The sequence below is a fragment of the Mus caroli genome, chromosome 7 (genome assembly GCF_900094665.2).
Source record: "Mus caroli chromosome 7, CAROLI_EIJ_v1.1, whole genome shotgun sequence".
Taxonomy (NCBI): domain Eukaryota; kingdom Metazoa; phylum Chordata; class Mammalia; order Rodentia; family Muridae; genus Mus; species Mus caroli.
The window spans coordinates 136,451,944-136,470,206 of record NC_034576.1 but is presented as its reverse complement, the minus strand read 5'-3'; the positions used below and the strand labels follow the sequence as shown (position 1 = coordinate 136,470,206).

At 43.9% G+C, this 18,263-nt stretch overlaps 1 protein-coding gene across 2 annotated transcripts in view; it reads left to right on the top strand.

Annotated features, from left to right (window-relative positions):
* The window catches only part of C7H10orf90 (chromosome 7 C10orf90 homolog), a 90,206-nt gene extending 74,661 nt beyond the window's left edge, over positions 1-15,545 (top strand). The window contains exons 7-9 of one of the 2 annotated variants that reach the window (XM_021167523.1): positions 11,587-11,650; positions 14,992-15,091; positions 15,178-15,545. In XM_021167523.1, the coding sequence (XP_021023182.1) occupies positions 11,587-11,650; positions 14,992-15,091; positions 15,178-15,216 (203 nt within the window). In that variant the 3' untranslated portion in view covers positions 15,217-15,545. The remainder of the gene's footprint in view (positions 1-11,586; positions 11,651-14,991; positions 15,092-15,177) is intronic. The other variant, XM_029479182.1, reaches the window with a different exon arrangement.
* Positions 15,546-18,263: the final 2,718 nt, after the last annotated feature.

Sequence of the window (18,263 nt, the reverse complement as noted above, 5' to 3'; positions counted from 1 at the left end):
TTTACAAATTGTCTTATTTTGTGTTTATTTATTTATATTTACATCTATTTTTATTCTCTTAGGAGAAGGTCTTGTTATACACTGAGCTAGAAATCCTCCTGATTCTGCTCTCCAAGCATTAGGATCACAGACCTGTGCCACTTGTGCACTGTGCTTGTCTTAATCCATGCATTCACTCTGTGAACCCCCCGCCCCTTATTTTATGTGCATGGGCATTTTGCTTGCATGTGTACACATATCACATACATACAGTTCTTGCAAAGGCAAGAAGAGGGATCCAGACCCCCTTGTGAGCTGCCATGTGGGTGCTAGAAATTGAACTCTGAGCCTCTGGAAAAGTCATCACTGAGCCATCTCTCCAGCTCCCACTCTGACATCTGGTAGATGATTTAATTCATTTACACTCCAGATAATTGGTGAAAAGTAAGACCTTCCTACTGTCAATTTTTTAGTTTCTTATTTCTTATTTTTATAGTTCCTTGGGGTTTTCTTCCCTTGCTGTCTCCTGTGTTGATGGTTTGTAGTGATGGATTTTGTCACCATACTTTTGGGCTACTTTATTGGGCTCTTTTTCTTCAACCAACCTTCTCTACCCTAATACCTTCCAATCTTCCAACACTAGGTAGGAGAGAAAGAAGGATAGAGGAGAGATGGAGTGTCAATCTCCTTAGACTACATTCTGATGATTATGGGCATTGAGTTCCTTGGAGCAACTTCAACCTTTGTTGTCAGGGTATCTCCAACCAAGAGTCAGCAACCCAGCAACCTGCAGTGGAACAGCAGGCAGGGAACAGCAGCCGCAACTCTCTTGGGGCTCTAACATTTTTGTTTTGTTTTGTTTTGGTTTGGTTTGGTTTTTTGTTTTTTGAGACAGGGTTTCTCTGTGTATCCCTGGCTGTCCTGGAACTCACTCTAGACCAGGCTGGCCTCGAACTCAGAAATCCGCCTGCCTCTGCATCCCAAGTGCTGGGATTAAAGGTGTGCACCACCATGTCCAGCGGGGCTCTAACATTTTTATACCCTCTGAAAAGTAAACTATCTTCAGCTGGCAAAATCATGCCCCTGCCAGAGCATGAGACAAAGGAGAGTGAGCTACTGTAAACAGTGAGGTAGCCCCATATTTTACACCTGGCTTGAAACAAAGACATATTCACATAACATATCTGTATTTTTAAAGAAATCCAAATTCTCACTACAGGACTTTACTCCTTTTTGTTTTTGAATAACATTCCACCTATTCTTCGAAAATTCCATAATGGTCATTTTCATCCTCCTCCCAATGCCACCCATGTCCCTACACATCCAACCTGTGTGTTCGTCTGCATCTGCATCTACGTCTATGCCTGTGTACCTTTTAAACCCATCAAGTTCGTTTGTATTGGCTGACTACTACTGGATGCGGGGCCTGCCTTGGAGTGTAGTTAATATACCAAATGTTACTTCATTGGAGTAATTAACTTTCCCTTCCCAAGCAGCAAGCAAATAGCAATAGCTCATTAACTATCAATAGTTCCTTGGGTCCACCTCTCCTGGCTTGTTTCCTTAAAGTCATTCTCTACCTCTGGCTCTGACCATTTTCCTGCCCCCTCTTTTACATAGATACCTGGGCCTTCAAGGGAGAGGTGAGATATCTAGTTGTCCCATTTAGAGATGAGCACTCTTACTCTGCATACTGACCAGTTGTGGGTCTCCCTGTGAGTTTCCGTCTACTGCAAGAAGCAGCTTCTCTGACGAGTGCTGACACACTGATCTGTAGGTATAGCCGCCACTGATTCCTTTCTACTTCTCACATCTACTGAGCGGCTTTCAATGTCGTTACCCAACTCTTACTCTTATAACAAGCTGCTTAAACTAATAATAATTCAATTTTACTTAAATATAAGAACTATGTATTTATGAAGCTTAAGGGCCCCTGGTATAATCTCAATACTTGGGATATGGGATGGGAAGATTGAGATGTCTCAGAAATATCTACCCCCAAAGAACCCTCCCAGCTGTGTATATATATATACATGTGTGTGTATGTATGTATGTATGTGATATATATACACACACACATATACACACACACACACACATATATATATATATATAGTTTCTCTGTGTAGCCCTGGCTGTCCAGGGACTCACTCTGTAGACAAGGCTGGCCTTGATGAACTCAAACTTACAAAGATCTGCCTGACTCTGCCTCTCAAGTGTTGGGATTAAAGGCAATGAGCCACTTCCACTCAGCTAATATTTTTACTTCATCACTACCAGGTTGGGTTTTTGGTGTGTGTGTAATAATTTACATATTTTATATTGCATTTTCCTTAGATTAGCTATATTTTTAATGAACTCTATTAGAGGCATGGATCAGTTTGACTGCAACATTATGGCATTAGAATATGCTGATTTGTGCTGCCTTTGGTGCTTTCTCAGTGATTCTCACGCCATGCGTTTTTCCATGACCAGTTTGAAGCCTTTTGTTTCTGCTGGTGAAGAATGTCCTTCGCCATTTCTTGCAAAGCAGGGTGAGTGAACTTATTCAAGGGAAGCACTTATGCATTTATTTCTAGACTGCTTTGTCCAGTAAAGTATATTGGGTTAGCAAATTTTTGTTGGTTTTTGTTTTGTTTTTGTCTTTGTTTTGTTTGGGAGGGGGTTATCTGAGGTTTCTCTTTTAGCCTTTGGAATATGTCAATCCGTTGCCTCTTGGCAATCGATCTTTCGGATGAGAGATCTGATGGCTCGGTGAAGTGCAGGAATCTTCTTTCTCTGTTTACTTCTAAGATCTTAGGTTGGGTTTGGGGAGTTGAGTCTGACTGGAAGCCTTTGAGATCACTGTACTTAGGTGTTTATATCTTTCCCCAGACTTTTAGCTTTGTTTCTTTAAATAAACGCTATCTACTTGTCTTTCTCTTCTTAGAATCTTGTGATACAACATTTTTAGGTGTTTTAATGATGTCTCCTAAAACATGTAGACTTTCTCTATTCTCTTATATTTATTTCTATGACTAGGTAGATCTAAGTATTCCATTTTGGAGTTCAGATTCTTTCTTCTGTTTGCTAAGTCTGACTATTACATTTTTCATTTCATTTATGGTAGTCTTTAGCTTCATAATTACAGAGCTCCCCTCTTTTAAAAGAACATTTCAATCTGATAAACTCTTTATTTTGTTCATTTGTTGTTTTCCTAATTTCATTGAGCTGTTTCTTTGTGTTCTCTTAAACTATTGTACAATTCCTTCAACTCCTTTTCAAGGGATTTCTTTAGGTCTCTGAGTCTTTGTTGTCAGCTGCTGGACAATGGTTGCATTCTTTGTAAGGGTGCGCTTCCTTGGATTTTCATTTTTCCTTGCTTTGTATTGATGCATGCACATGTGATGGTTAGATCATTACATGATAAATTTTCCTCTATAGCTTTGACTGACCTGGTCTTCTGTAGCCTAGGCTGGCATTGAACTCATGGCAGTCCTCCAGCTCCAGCTTCTTCAGTTCTAAGATTACAGGTGCATCACCATATCTAGCCAGATTTTATTTTATGGTGAAGATTAAATCTCATTCAATGGGCACTGATAATTTTGGAAAATGCAGATGAACTCTGATGGTTAGTGTACTGTAGTTGGCTTTTGATTTTTCTCAGTGCCTTCTAGTCCAGTGCTCCTCACAGTTCCAGAGCAGGACCCATGTCTCTTAGAGTTCTTTTAACAAGCATTTGTGCTCCTCATCCTGTTTTCCCGCCGAAGTTCAAAACTCCCAGGGATGTTAAAGGCACTTCCAAGTCCTACAGTAAAGTGTTTAAATCTATTTCATCTTATTTTCCCCTAAACATCTTTAGCCTTGGTCTGTTTCAAAAGTTCACTTTGAAAATACTGTTCTGTGATTTGTTGTTTATTTGTTTGCTCATATCCATTATAGTTACTAAAGAAGCCCCAACTGGAGCTGCAATTTTCCATTTTTTCCTTGGAAATTTAGAACAGTGCGAAGTGTGTCTATTGTCTGCCTGTGATGCTTTGGTCCCCCAATACCTGGAAGTGAGGGCTGGAGCCCTTGGGACTGTCTGGGCAGCAGACAGTGTGGAGCCTGTTTCTATCAGTGACTGGCTTTGCTTCATTCTGGAAAGTGGCCTAGAACTGTATCCATGCTGGCTCCTTGCTATCTATGATGGTGCCCAGCATGACATCTTCTGGAATATGAAGAACCTGTCACAGAGCCCTGGAAAGATGGTATGCTATGAAATAAGCACAGAAAAGATAGAGAAGCCTGCCAGAAAGAACAGAACTTGAGCGGACAAAATGACCAGGAGCTGGAAGAACGGATGACAGAGACCTCACATAGGCTATTTCCCATTCACATGGAGCCCTGATGCTGTGTTGTCATGGCATCCAGAGCTTCCATGATCACACAAAGCACAGCTTCTAGATTCAACTAATGGAAATGTTGAATACTGGTGTGTTTGTTACTTTCCTCATTCCTGTGATCAAATACATGAGAAAAGAAGCTCCAGGAAGGACAGGCTCATCAGTCTAGGAGTGCAGCCATTATGCCGGGGTGTGGGGCATGGTGGTAGAGCTGGAAGTAACCGGTCACATTGCATCTGCAGTCTGTATCAATACTTAACTCTCACATTATCTATCTTGGAGTGGCATTTCAGATGAACCACAGTAAACTCCTCAAATGATTAGGTTCCATGCAGCATCTAAGATGTCTATAAGGGCTTTGTTATTCATTGTAAGTGCCAATTCAGTTGAGCATCCTTGGTCTGGCATTCCTGTCTCAATGCTGTAAAGCCCACAGGAGAACTTGACTTGTTTCTTATCCTTCACACTACCTTCTGCCACAGTAACATGGGTCCAGCACAAGTTAGACTTAGCTATTAGACACACAAGACAAACAAATGACACTGTGTACATCATAAAAGCATAATATTTAATTTATGCATGCTTATATTACCTTTATATAGGATTCCCTGTCTTGTTGAGTTAGATCATTAAGAATTGGAGGTCATTAAATTTTTAAGGCCCAGTGAAGCAGCCCATCTTCCAAGTGGAGTTCCTTCTGTTTCCTAAACATTGTGGAAGCTCCAGGGGACAACAGGCATATAGTTTTCTTTGGATGTTGACACCCTTTGGAGTTTACTTTGGGCCTCCTAGGCTCAATGCAAATAGTGATCTGGTTTAGTTTGGCAGCCTCTGTTGTTGCCAACACTAGTTAATGTGATTTCTGTAAATGTGGTTCATGGACCCATGTGTCCTTGGCACTCTTTAGGCTAGTCCTCTTTGGTAATCCCTCTGGCTTTTAGAGGGAACTAATGAAGATTGCTTGATCCCTTTGTCCCTTGCTGGGCTAGGCAGGAAGTATCAACCTGGGGCATCTTATGTTTTCCCGTTAGAGGTGTAGAGTGTGGACAGGGAGGGAAAGGGGTGCTGACCTGGGCAGTATAGATGGATAGAAAAGAGACCCTCCTTGTCTTGGAAGCTTATGCCACTTTGGGGAAAGGAGGCAGGCAGACAGCTGTAATTCAAGTCTAGAATCCTATCTGAGAGGACCTCTGTGGTGTCAGGAAATGGATGACAATGATGGTGCTCATGGGTTCCAGAACTAGAGCAGGATAGCTATAAAGCACATAGAGAACTCATTTCTCTCCAAAAAATTATATATATATATATATATATATATATATATATATGTGTGTGTGTGTGTGTGTGTGTGTATGTGTGTGTGTGTGTGTGTGTGTGTAATCTCAATGTTCTTTATATGTGGCTTCAGAGTCCTCTCATGGCCACTGCAGCAAGGTCTTCCCAGAAGGTGTGTTCCTGGCTGCCTCAGTTAGCATGGTCCCTTTCATTCAGCCTTCCCAAAGGACCCTTCAACTTAGTCCTTCACTCCCTTCCACCTAACCGCTGAGATGGTGGCCCTGCTCTCAGCTTGAGGGTGACTCTCTGGGGACAGAATGGTTTCCATGTCCCCCTGGAACTTCTTCGCCATCTTATACCTCACATTTGTTTTCTGGAGACCCCCTTGGGATTATTTTTTCCTTTTGTCCAGGAGTGGAGAGCTGCAGTACCTTGTCATACTCTCTCAGGTGTTTGTATGATAGTGGGTACACAGCTTTGTTTCAAAATCACCACAGCCTCTCTGGGGCTCCCACCTACCTCCCACAGCCCTAGATCAAGGTGGTCACCAAGTGTAGCTGTCAGCAGGGACAGGATTTCACTTAAGCAGGGCAGGGTGTGAGAGAGGTGAGACACTTTAGAAAACCTAGCACAAGCATTTCTCATCACAGAAATTTAGTCAACACTAATCTTCACTAAGCTGTTATGTGGTTAATTTCAGAAGTTCTCATTAGCCCAAGATAAGTCAGCCCTCTATTGCCCACTTCAGATGAACTAGAGGTTCCACAGTGGAGAGGTAGAAAGACATGATGAATGTGGTAGAAATTAGCTGAATCTCTTAGCTGAATCTCAGAAACCATGTGATGGCTCCAGTCAGCTGCTTAGCTGAAATCAATGACCAACCCTGTGGTCTTAGAATCTATGCAAATCAAGGTACCCTAGAACACACCACATTTTCACTCTTTATGAAAAGGCCAGTCCTTAATACTTTTTTATAGAAGACTTAAGGAGGTACAGACCAAGCATCTACTTGCAGGGCAGCTTATTGGTTCTGCTGTGATCCAGAAGGCAGAGCTTGGTTTGAGTATTCCTTTGGAGAAGCACATGTCTAAAACATTCTTTCAAGAGCCCAGGGTGGCCAAGGAAAGGCTCCTGGGAGTTTGTTGTTGAGATGGATCTTGAAGGGTTGATTATCACATAGATGACTGCAGAGGGAGGTGGAAGCTTTGCCAGCCCATAGGCGCTGTAAAGCTTTTCAGGAGGGGAAGAGCTCGAATTCCCAAGCAACCAGCTGTACTGGCATCAGGGTGGTCCTGGCTGCTTCCTGGTGACAGGACACCGTCAAGAGGCTGCACGCTGAGGTCACCTGTCCCCGTATGTGCTCACACACAATTGATGTCGAAATTGCAATAAATACCTTTCTGTGTTTATACAAATTAATGGGATTTGGTGACTTGGGTTTTACAAGAGCCGCCTCAGAAGCTTGGAGGACTTGGTACCTAGTTGCTTGTTGACTTTGAAACAGACAAGGGCTTAAGGAAGCCTGACCTTGCCAAATGAAATCAGAAGGAGGGCCTGGTGTGTGTGTGTTCTAGATTATAGATTACCTTCCTAATTTTACTGATGAAAAGTCCCCTCCATTTCACTGATAATGGAGTAGATATAGTTGTATTCTTTTTTCCTCCAAAGAACCCAGACTATATACAGCTCTAAGAAAATCCATGAAAGATCCAGAAGGGGGTTGAACATGATTCTCACCAGTCTGAGTTTTATAAAAGTAGAACTTCTGTAAGCAGGTCTGAGCACATGGGGTTTTCCCATATCTTTGAGCAAAGCACATACAGAAAGGGCTTCTCTTTGCTGAGACTAAACAGCTGACAAATCAATATAAGAGAGGAAGGGTGTATTGTGGCTTTCAGTTGGGGGATACAGACCATCATTGTAGAGGATGCACATCAGCAGAATCAGCTCACAGTTGTGGTGGTAAGAAAGAGAGGTGGTTTGCTTTTTTCTGGGTGGATTGGGAAGTAGAGATCCAACAGGAAGTGAAGTCAGGCTATAGAAAGTTCAAGGCCAGCCCTCTAGCATCCCATCTCCTCCAGCAAGACCCCACCTCCAAAAGTACCACCAAGCATTCAACCACATGAGCAAACGGCAGACATGTAAGAAAATACACCCCATTAAATGAATTCCCCATGAGTCACACCAAATCCTTGAAGAGCTATAAAAGGAAAGAGTGTGTGGGGAATGAAATTGGGATTGATCTCATGAGAAATGGAAGAACACTTGTTCCTAGTCCTCAAAAAGCAAATCCTGTACTTACCACTTGGCTACAGTGTATTGGGGTCCAGAGTACATGTGGATCACACTAGGCTAATAGGGGCTGGAACCCAGTCCTGCTTCTCACTGGTCTACAGTGAACCTGACAGGCAGGTAAAACTCACCTTTTGAAAACTAACGAACAGCAGCCCGACAATGCCAAGCATCATGAGCATGCCATGGGAATGGGAGGAAGACTGAGGCCACAGAAGGAAGCTTCTGCAAGGGCAGACAGAATCATCGTGACCACTCGGGGAAGAGCGTCTAAGTGAGGGGTTTATCTAGAGTGTGTGTGTGTGTGTGTGTGTTTAGGCTTGTCTAATTATCTTAATTGATGTGGAAAGACCCAGCCTGAAAGCAAGTAGTATCATCCCTGGATTGTTTAGGGCCCTGGAAGTAAGAGTAGAGAAATCTAGTTGAGCAGTAAGCAAACAAGCCTTTATTCTTTCTTCCTCTGCTTTTGACGATGCATCTGACCTGCTGCCTCAAGTTCTTGCCTTGGCATGCCTGAAATGAGGGACTGTCCTGGAACTGTAAGCCAAATGAACCCCTTCTCCTCTAAGTTTGCTTTTGTCAGGATATTTTATGACAGTGACAAAAGTGAAACTAAAACACTGCTCAAGGCAGGTGGAGTCTTTCCACTTGAGTGATCTTGGAGCCACTCTGAATGCTTCCCTTCGTTCCCTCCCTCCAGGGAGGTGTACCCTCTGCCTTCTGCCTCTCTTCTCCTGGCCAAGCTGCAGAGCACATATCCCATTTATCAGATGGGCTTGGTGATATTAAGCAGACTCAAAATCCATAGCAGCCACCTCCCCCACAGCCGAGGTGACACTCCCTCGCCCCCCCCCCCCCCAGCATTGTGGTTTCTTGGATATAGACCTGCTTGTTTTGTGCCCATTGAACTGCTGGGTCCAGGATCCCACATTCTGCTCTCACGGTGCTAAAAACAGTTCCAAAAACAAGAGCCCTGGAAGTGTCAGGTGGCCCACAGTACCTTTTGTTTCCTCTTGGAAATAGAACCAAAGCTCAATTGTGGTATCAGGTGCTCTAAAGAAACAGACGGAGGAGAAAATGAATGGCTGGTTTCCAGAATAGATCATATACAGTTAATTGGAGATTGTGAAAAGTCTTACAAGTACAGTTTACAATGTTTTGATCCCCCCAGGACACCATGCCTTTGGCTGTCTACACTGGCTCCACCCTGGCCTCCTGTAGCTCCTAAAGAATGCTAATTCAAAATTGGGTTTGAGACTCTGCTTAAAGTCTTCTCTCCTTCTCTTGAGGGAAGTCTCCAATTATGCACATATTTGAATATGCACAATGACCAGGATCCAGACAGACTTACCTGGAACTCTGTTGGTTCATTCTGGGATGTTCCAGGAGCCCTGACTTGGGTGGAACTTAGGGTGAGGCACCAGGAGGACCTGTGCCTCACTGCATCCTGTTTTGCTGTCTTCTCTCCTCACAGCCGCCAACTTTCTGAACGGTCCCCTCTTAAACACCATGTCATGGAGTGGGATGGATAAAACCATTACAAACTGCACTTGTAATCATAAAAATATCATAGTCCTTTCTTTAATGACTGATAGGACAGGCTGCAAGCTGATCCACAAAGATGTATTCCACACTGTGAACCAGTAACTGTGTTTTATTGTCCATTCCTTAATAGCCCTGTCTTCCTGTACCTTCATGGAAGCCTGACTCCTTAGGGTTGTCTAGGCTTTCCAGAAAGCACAACAGCTGCTCAGATATAACCCATTGCGTTAGGACTCTAGGAGAACTATTTGAACCACACCCTTGACTAAATTAAGGCTGAAAGTCTCATGGGCATTCCAAAGTCACTGCTTTTTCAGGTGTTGTAAATGGTAGAAAGAATTTTTTAGATATACCATTTTAAAGATATTATTAAAGATAAAGATTTTGTGTATAATGTATATATTATACACACACACACTGTTCTACTTGTATTTTTACTGTAATAGACTACCCTGACAAAAAGCAACTTGAGGGAGAACAGGGTTTATTCTACCTTACAGTTTATCACTATGGAGAAATCAAAGCAGGAATTTCAAACAGCTGCTCATATCACAGCTTGTTTGTTTTGTCTGTGCACAGTTGGATTTCTTCACTCCCATACAATTCAGAATACCCTGAATAGGGAATGGTGCCACCCACAGTGGACTAGGTCTTCCCACATCCGTTAACATAATTAGTTCAACCCACCACAGGCAAGCCCAAAGGCCAATCCAATGTAAACAGTCGTTCATTGAGCCTTTCTTCCCAGGTGATACTAAATTTTGTCCAGTTGATAATTGAAGCTAACCATTAACATGCACTTAAACTTTAAAAAACAAAACAAAATACAGAAACAATGTCATGATTTCATGCCTACTCTAGTGTACTTTTTTTAGTCAAAGGGCACTAGTATATGTGACTTGTCCATGACTCCTCTAGGCTTTAAAGGGTCTAAGAGGCCATTCATATTACAGAGGTAGAATCTCTGAGTCTCCTTGCTGAAGAACTGCAGGCAGGAGCTAGACCTTCCCTTTCAGAATATTCTAGGGGTGGTTGGGAAGTCTCCCTGTCTTTAGAACCCTCTGAACCTAGTGTATAAAGTTTTCCCTTGAGCAGTGCTCTCACACTTGTCACTTCACCAAGACATGACTTCTTCCTGCTAAAAGAAGTGTTTGGTGGGGCAGCGCTCTGTGCAGTAGTTCATGTACTCTCATAAAATATCCTATCAAGAGGTGATGTAGGCCGGGCAGTGGTGGCGCATGCCTTTAATCCCAGCACTTGGGAGGCAGAGGCAGGCGTATTTCTGAGTTCGAGGCCAGCCTGGTCTACAGAGTGAGTTTCAGGACAGCCAGGGCTTTACAGAGAAACCCTGTCTCCACAAAACAAAACAAAACAAAACAAAACAAAACAAAACAAAACAAAACAAAACAAAACAGTGATGTAAGGAAAGGAAGGGCATATAAGTCTTATAGTTCCAAATTTCAGTCTATTATTGGGAGAAGCCAAAGTCAAGAGCAGACAGAGAATAAATTCAGGAACCCTTGCTTGCTTGTATGTATAGTACTTAGCTAGACTTTTTTTCTATTTTTCTAAAGATTTGCTTTTACCTTATACATATGAATGTCTGTCTGAACATGTCTACCATATGTATGTGTGATGTCCACAAAAGCCAGAAGTATCAGATCCTTTGAAATTGGAGTTAACAAATAGCTGTGAGCCACCCTGTAGAACTGAATCTGAGTCCTCTGCAAGAGCAGCCAGAGCTCTTAACAAGTTCAGGGCCCAGCCATGAAATGATACCAGTCTGCTTCAGTATGGGCCTTCCTACTTCAATTAGCAATCCAGACAACCCCATCTCAGTCATGTCCACAGGCCAGCCTGATGTACATAATCCCTCATGAAGACTTTCTTCCTCGGTGATTCTAGATTGTGTCAAGTTCACAACTAAAAGATTAGGGCATGTGCTTCCACTCTATTTAACTGTTGCTGAGGCCAGCTACTGGATGGTCAATTGGAACCCACAGTATTTGTCTCAGGATGTAGCTTGGAGGAGGGTTAACAACCACAGAGAATGTTCTGGCTCTCCCTCAGGGTTGCTCCATACATTGTGCTATTCTGTATCTCCTAAAATTAATCCTTTTTCTATTTCTTCCAGATAACTTGTTCAAACCCAAAGAAAGATGCATTTCAGAGAAGGAGATGCATATGAGATCTAAAAGGTACTTGGCTATTGTGGGAAGTATGGAAATTGCTGGAGAGAGGTTTGGGGAGCTTGAAGGGCCCAGATGCTGTCCCTTGGGCCAGGGCTTCCAGCCCTATATTTAAGTGCTGGGTCTCCTTGGCTGCTGATCTGAAGATCTGGCTGAGGTGAGCAAAGTTGTCGAACTGTGCCACGGAATGTTTATGCTGCTCTTGGACCAACTTTAGGAAAGTGGTAGGTCTTGGATTCAGGAGCAGGCCCATAATTGGTCCCTAAGTGATCAGCAGATTCTGAACTGGAACTCTTCCGTGCATTTGCCCCGTGGCTCTGGGCGGGAGCCATGTGCGGTTGTACCTTTGAAAGTAATTTTACGAGGAAGCAAGAACCCCTTTTTTTTCTGGAGGACCTTGACTGTGGCAGTCCCGAGGAAAAGCTTCCAAGCTGGAAGCTGGCAAAGCATGTGGCCAGAGGGGCCTCGGAGGGGGCACAAAGTGGCTTTTCTGGCAGGTCTGTCTCTGGCAGTCTTGGTAGGGGCTGCCAGGGTTCTCCCCGCTTTGCCTGACCAGTCACCATTCAAGACTCCCACTAACTCTTAGCACCCTGGGACACACAAAGGCTACCATTCTTCCTCGGGACCTGGCTCCTTAACCAGGACACAAAAGCTCAGCAGGGTTGACCACGTTCACACACATAAAATGTCATTAAGTGGTAATAAAGTACCTAGCCCTGGGAGAGATTATAGTAATTAAATCAAATTGATAGTGCACACAGAGACACCAACGAAATAGGAAGAATAATTTTGCCCCCACTCCGGACCGTAAATCTCTGCTTTTACTGTGATTATGTTGTTTCCGGGATAATTAAGTAACTTTGGTTACCTACAGGGAACCTCTCTGAATGTAAGAAAATAAGAAATGGGGGCACACCATTAATGACATGACTCCCCCGCATTCTAACCGGGCTTATAAGCGGTCAGTCCCTGCATTTGAAGACTTGCTGTTTGATAAGTGAAAAGTTGTATACGGCTTGCAACAAAAAGTGTTCTCCACAACCAGCAGCAACAACAACAACCTTCCCTTCTTGATCCCCAAACCTAAAACTGCTATTACAAGATGAAGCAATTTAAATAATGGACTTCAAAGAAGTGATAAGAAGACAGAGTTCTGTCCGGGCAAGTCTCTAAAGGAAACGCTGATGTTTGAAGATGACCAGTAAGCTACGTGAAGCTAGATTCACAGCCTGTGGTTGTCCTTAACTGGCCTCCTCAGGAGGACCAAGCAATTGGATCTCTTTGCTCTGTGGAACATACCTGGGTAGGCACCGATCCCAGCTTTCCACAGTCACCCAAAACTGCTTTTTCTTTGTGTCCCTTGTCATGGATGATGTTGGTTATATTTTTATTCAGATCAAGCAATAGGGGTTAAGCTGAAGTTCCCTCAAGACCAAGTAGCCAGCTCTTCTTTGCTTGGCCCCAGACCTATCTGCTCATAGTCGGTCTCCTTTCTCTTCCCCTTAAAAGCCTCCCGTTGGTACATTACGCAGGCACCCGGTCTTCAACCATGCACAGTGTTGTGCTATGCATGCCTTTTCTTCTGTATCTTGTCATTTTCTGGCATCATCTGTAAGCGTTCCCAAGATGCAGATGTCTGTCCTTGTTTTTGACTGCCTGTGCAGTGTCTTTGTGGGGTTAAACTATTATATATCAGATCTCATCTGAGGAAACAGTGCAGGACCAGAGGTGGGATGTGGAAGCTTTTGTTTCAACTTCCCAGTTGAGTCGGGTGGTCATCTCCAGGAAGGATGGTCTGTGGATCTCGGGAACTGCCCACCCGAGGGCTTTGAGACCAGTTCCCTTGTGGTTTTCTCTCGCTCCTTGTTTCAGTCACTCTCACGTGAAGCAAAGGCGTGTTTCTTTATTCACACATTTGCATAACCCTCACTAAGACCCACAGTGTGCTAGGCTCTGTCAGAGTACAGGCCACTCAGGATTCCATGATTAGCTGTGTGCTGTGTAGTTGGAACACAGTGCTTCACAGTTAAGTAAGAAGCGTTCCACTTGAACGCTTGAGGTTCCAATGCTGGCCCACTGTTAGTCACCCAAGGGGCTTTACCCTGCTTTCTCCATCCTGCTGGAACTCATGTTCTTTGTTGTATGACAAAGTCCCCCTAGCTGCTACTTCCAGCTATCATGAGCATTGAGTGTGATTACCCTGATGCTCAGTCACCAAGATGTCAACCACTGATATTGTCATTATTCTTCCATACTTTGTGTTCATGCTTATAAGGGCAGGAAATCTCAAATCATCTGACTTCATACATGAGAGAAAATGAGAAAGAGATGTTTGAACTGAGAGCCTTGTATAGCTCAGGAACCTATAGGCTCAGGATGTAGTGAATCCATTGTATTGGAGAAAAACCAATTGGCATCAGTACCTAAAGAGTTTGTGTTGAGGAGGCGGAAACAACCTTCCAGACAAGGGTCTCTTAGGCCACACTGATAACTCAGAAGATCATAATTTTACGTGGGGACAAGGACAAAATACTTGAGTCTGGAGTGTACTTAGAATCAGCTTAATCAGAGACGTGCCATGCGCTAAGAGAAGCAAGCATTTTTTTTTTCTCCAATCTATGATTCTTGCTGCTGCCATTCATCAAGTCACAGGAAGTCGAAAATTGGACGGCAAAATTGGGACTCTGTAGAGAATTTTGACATTCAGAATAGCAAAACCAGTTGGGTAATGCAGGCTGAGAGGTGATTTCCACGCAGATGCCTGGCCTCCCGGCTTGCCTGCTGCACGGCCCAGGAAGCATCATTGAGATGCTGTTCTCAGGGTGACTGTGTCCTGGGACCTCAAAGAAGTTCTTTTCTTTTTCAGGGTCACTATGAATTTCATTAGGTTTACAAATGTACTTGTTTCATTTTAAGTTTTTGTCTTTATTTTTTTTTTTTAACAAAATAAAAGTTAAAAAAAAAAAAAGCTAGTTGGACAAGACAAACCAACAGCAGGAAAAGAGCCCAAGAGAAGGCACTAGAATCAGAAATCTACTCACTCACACACTCAGCACTCTCATGGAAATACTAAACTGAAAGCTATAATATATACGTAGAGGACATGTAGATTCACACAGGCCGGGTACCTGCTGCCTCAGTCTCTGTGAGTTTATATGGGCTTTGCTCAGTTGACTTAGAGGGCCTTGCTTTCCTGGTGCCCTGCATCCCCTATGACTCCTCCTCCTCTTCCACAGGGTTCCCTGTCCTCTGAGGGCTACTTGTGGGCTCCTTCCTGCTGACTAAGCAGGGCTGCCCCCTCACACCAACACTTGGCACCGCTGGCTCACCATGTCCTCTGTCTCTTTCAGAATCTATAATAATTTGCCGGAAGTTAAAAAGAAAAAAGAAGAGCAGAAGAAAAGAATGATCTTACAGAGTAACCGGCTCCGAGCAGAAGTCTTCAAAAAGGTAGCTAGCTGCCTGGCGCAGGTTCTAGGTGGGCGGTCCACAGGCGGTTGAAGAACTTGACATCTTTGTTTCCCTTGCTCCTCCAGCAATTACTGGACCAGCTCCTTCAAAGGAATGCAGTTTGATCCCAGGAGGCTCTGCTAGCTCTGGATCTGGGAACACCTGACGACGACGCTGGATGAACCGTTACATTTAACACTATCTCCACACGTGCAAGACACCTTTACTCCTGATTTCTCTTTTTCCCACAAAGGAAATGTCACTTTCTGAATGTCCCAAACAGAAGCAACAGTCCGGCAGGCAATGGATCAGCAGTCCATTGCTGGGACTTCAACACCTTACCCGACTTAGTCCCTTCCAGCTTCCTTGGCTTGTGAATTTTACCCACTGCTTCTGAAGTTTCCATTGTACCAATTCCACCCAAGCAGGAAAGCTTATACTCACGTGTGCTTGGTTTTTTTTTTGGGGGGGGGGGGGGGGGGAGGGACATGTTTCTTTTTCCAAATTTTTTGCAAAAGTCTACCACATTTTAACTTCAAATCCCATGGCTGCCAGTTCTGAAATTTAAAGTCAAAGTTCGTGTTCTGTACACATCCTGGAGTGTCAGAGGCTGATTTTGAGAGGGACGGATGGAGAGGCAGAACACAGAACAAGCAGAAGAGCCCTCTACCTCTCTGCTGCCCCACCCACAGGGCCTGCCTTGGTTAGCCAGAGCACCTGTTTCCGTGGGAGCCAGGAGAATGACTGAGTAAAGCTGACAGCATCTTCACCACCCACGCACAGAAGTTATCTTGACCAAATGGCCTATTGGTACCTACTCTTCATTTATTCTTTCAAGCACTCCTCCTAAATATGTATTTGTGGAGTTGAGAGCAGATTAGTTTTTGCAACCAACGTGGAAATAAAAACAGTTATTTGGAACGCAAGCATTTCTCTGCCCTGTATTCTGATCAGTAATGACAATACCCCCTACAACCCCATGACGATACCATGTCTCCTTCACCTCTATCTTTGGCCACCATGACAGTCCCTGTGCTTCCAGATGACCAGTGGGGAATGTTGCCTCTCTGTAGCTGGTGCAAAGAAGCTGAAATGACTTCCCAGGCAGTGTGTAGGAGTCTCCAGTGAAGGTGTAGAGAGTGGTGCAGGAGCCCTGGTGACACCCCTGTCCTGTCATCCATCTGACTGCCACACATGTCCTCTCTTTCTGGAGCACATCTTTTTTTTTTTTTTTAATTAGTCAGTCCAACCATTTATTTAAAGTAAATTACTGAAGTTGGGAAAAAGTTGGAAAGTATTTTATAATACGTTAAAATTGGGGATTAATATTAAGATGATGTCTTTATTTTGTTCCAAAGCTTAATATGTAAGGATACAGATTTGGGGTGATAAAACAGATTATTTGCTAACATGGTTGAGTTTGTTTGGTTCTTTTTGTTTGTTTGTTTTTATTAGATATCTTCTTTATTTACATTTCAAATGTTATTCCATTTCCTGGTTTCCCCTCTGAAAATCCCCTACCCCCTCCCACCTTCCCCTGCTCATTAACCCACCTACTCCTGCTTCCTGGTCCTGGCATTCCTCTACACTGGAGCATAGAACCTTCACAGAACCAAGGGCCTCTCTTCCCATTGATGACCGACTAGGCCATCCTCTGCTACATATACAGCTGGAGCCATGAGTCTCACCATGTGTATTCTTTGATTGGTGGTTTAGTCCCTGGGACCTTCTGGGGGTACTGGTTAGTTCATATTGTTGTTCCTACGATGGGGCTGCAAACCCCTTCAGCTCTTTGGGTCCTTTCTCTAGCTCCTTCATTGAGGATCCTGGGAGCACATCTTTTTTGTAATTGTCAAACTTAAAATATCTCCCTGAGGTCTCTCTCCTGGTACTGTCCTCTCTGCTATGCTCTTCAGCAGAGCCAACACCATCACTTCCTCTTTTTCTTTATCTCTTAATTGCTTTATTTATTTGTAGGTATCTGTCACTATGTCTCTGTGTGTATACACAAATATGTGTGTGCTCACCTGTTCAGATGCATGTGTGTGGGTATGTGTGTGCTTACTTGAGGAGGCCAGAGGACAATCTTACAATCTTAGGTATCAGAGTTCAGACACTATCTGTTTTAAGTATGTATTTATTTAAGACAGGATGTCTCACTTGACCTGGGACTTGACAAATAGGGTAGGCTTACTTGCCACTGAGGCCCAAAGGTCTACTTATCCCAGCCTCTCCAGCAATGGATTACAGAATGGCATTAAAAACAAACAAATAAGTTAGGCAGTAATGTTACGTGCCTTTAATCCCAGCACTAGGAGGCAAAGGTAGACAGATCTCTGAGTTCAAGGTCAGCCTGGTCTACAGAGTGAGTTCCATGATAGCCAGGGCTACGCAGAGAAACCCTGTCTTGGAAAAAAAAAACAAAAAACAACCAACTAAACAATAAAAACCATAGGCTATGGGGCCCAACACAACTTGGTGTGCTTTCCCATGCTATTATTGGCAGGCTGTCTCCAACAACTAGAATCTACACTTGTGCTTCATTATGCCTGCCACGTTCAGAGGAAGCAACTTGACAGAACCTTCATGAACAGAAGCTCTGGGGTGCCACTACTGTTCCTGGTCTGTGGCCTTGGACCGAGGTGCCATTCAGCATCCAGCCAGGAGAGAGACCACATGGTAATCCAAGGATGCTTAATGTACTGAATCATTCACCATATAGAGAATTGTCTAGTAAGAAGTGGAGGCAGCTTTGAAGAGCCCAAGTAGCCACAGAAATAAAGGAGCTGCACTAGAAGAACTAGAGTGTGGCTCAGCAGATGACAGAGAATGCTTTGTACTGCCCCACCCGTAGAACTTACTGAAAATCCACCCTCTGAGACTTGCCTTGAGGCTTGACAGAAACCTGACCTGCCTGGGGATTTTGAGCCCCCTCTGCTTCAGCAGCAGTCAAAGGGGGGTGGGGAGGTGGGGTGAGGGGAAATGCATGCTTTGTAGGGCTTGGCACAGTACCTTGCTGAGCCGTATCTCTCCAGCGCCCCCTACTGACCAAGTTTAGCATTGCTCAGCCACCTAAGGGAGACTCTACAAAGGGCAGGATCCATTTTAACTGAGCAGACAAAAAAGGGTAGAAACGGGGCGGAGGGTGGGGGTGGGGTGAAAGGAGAAGATT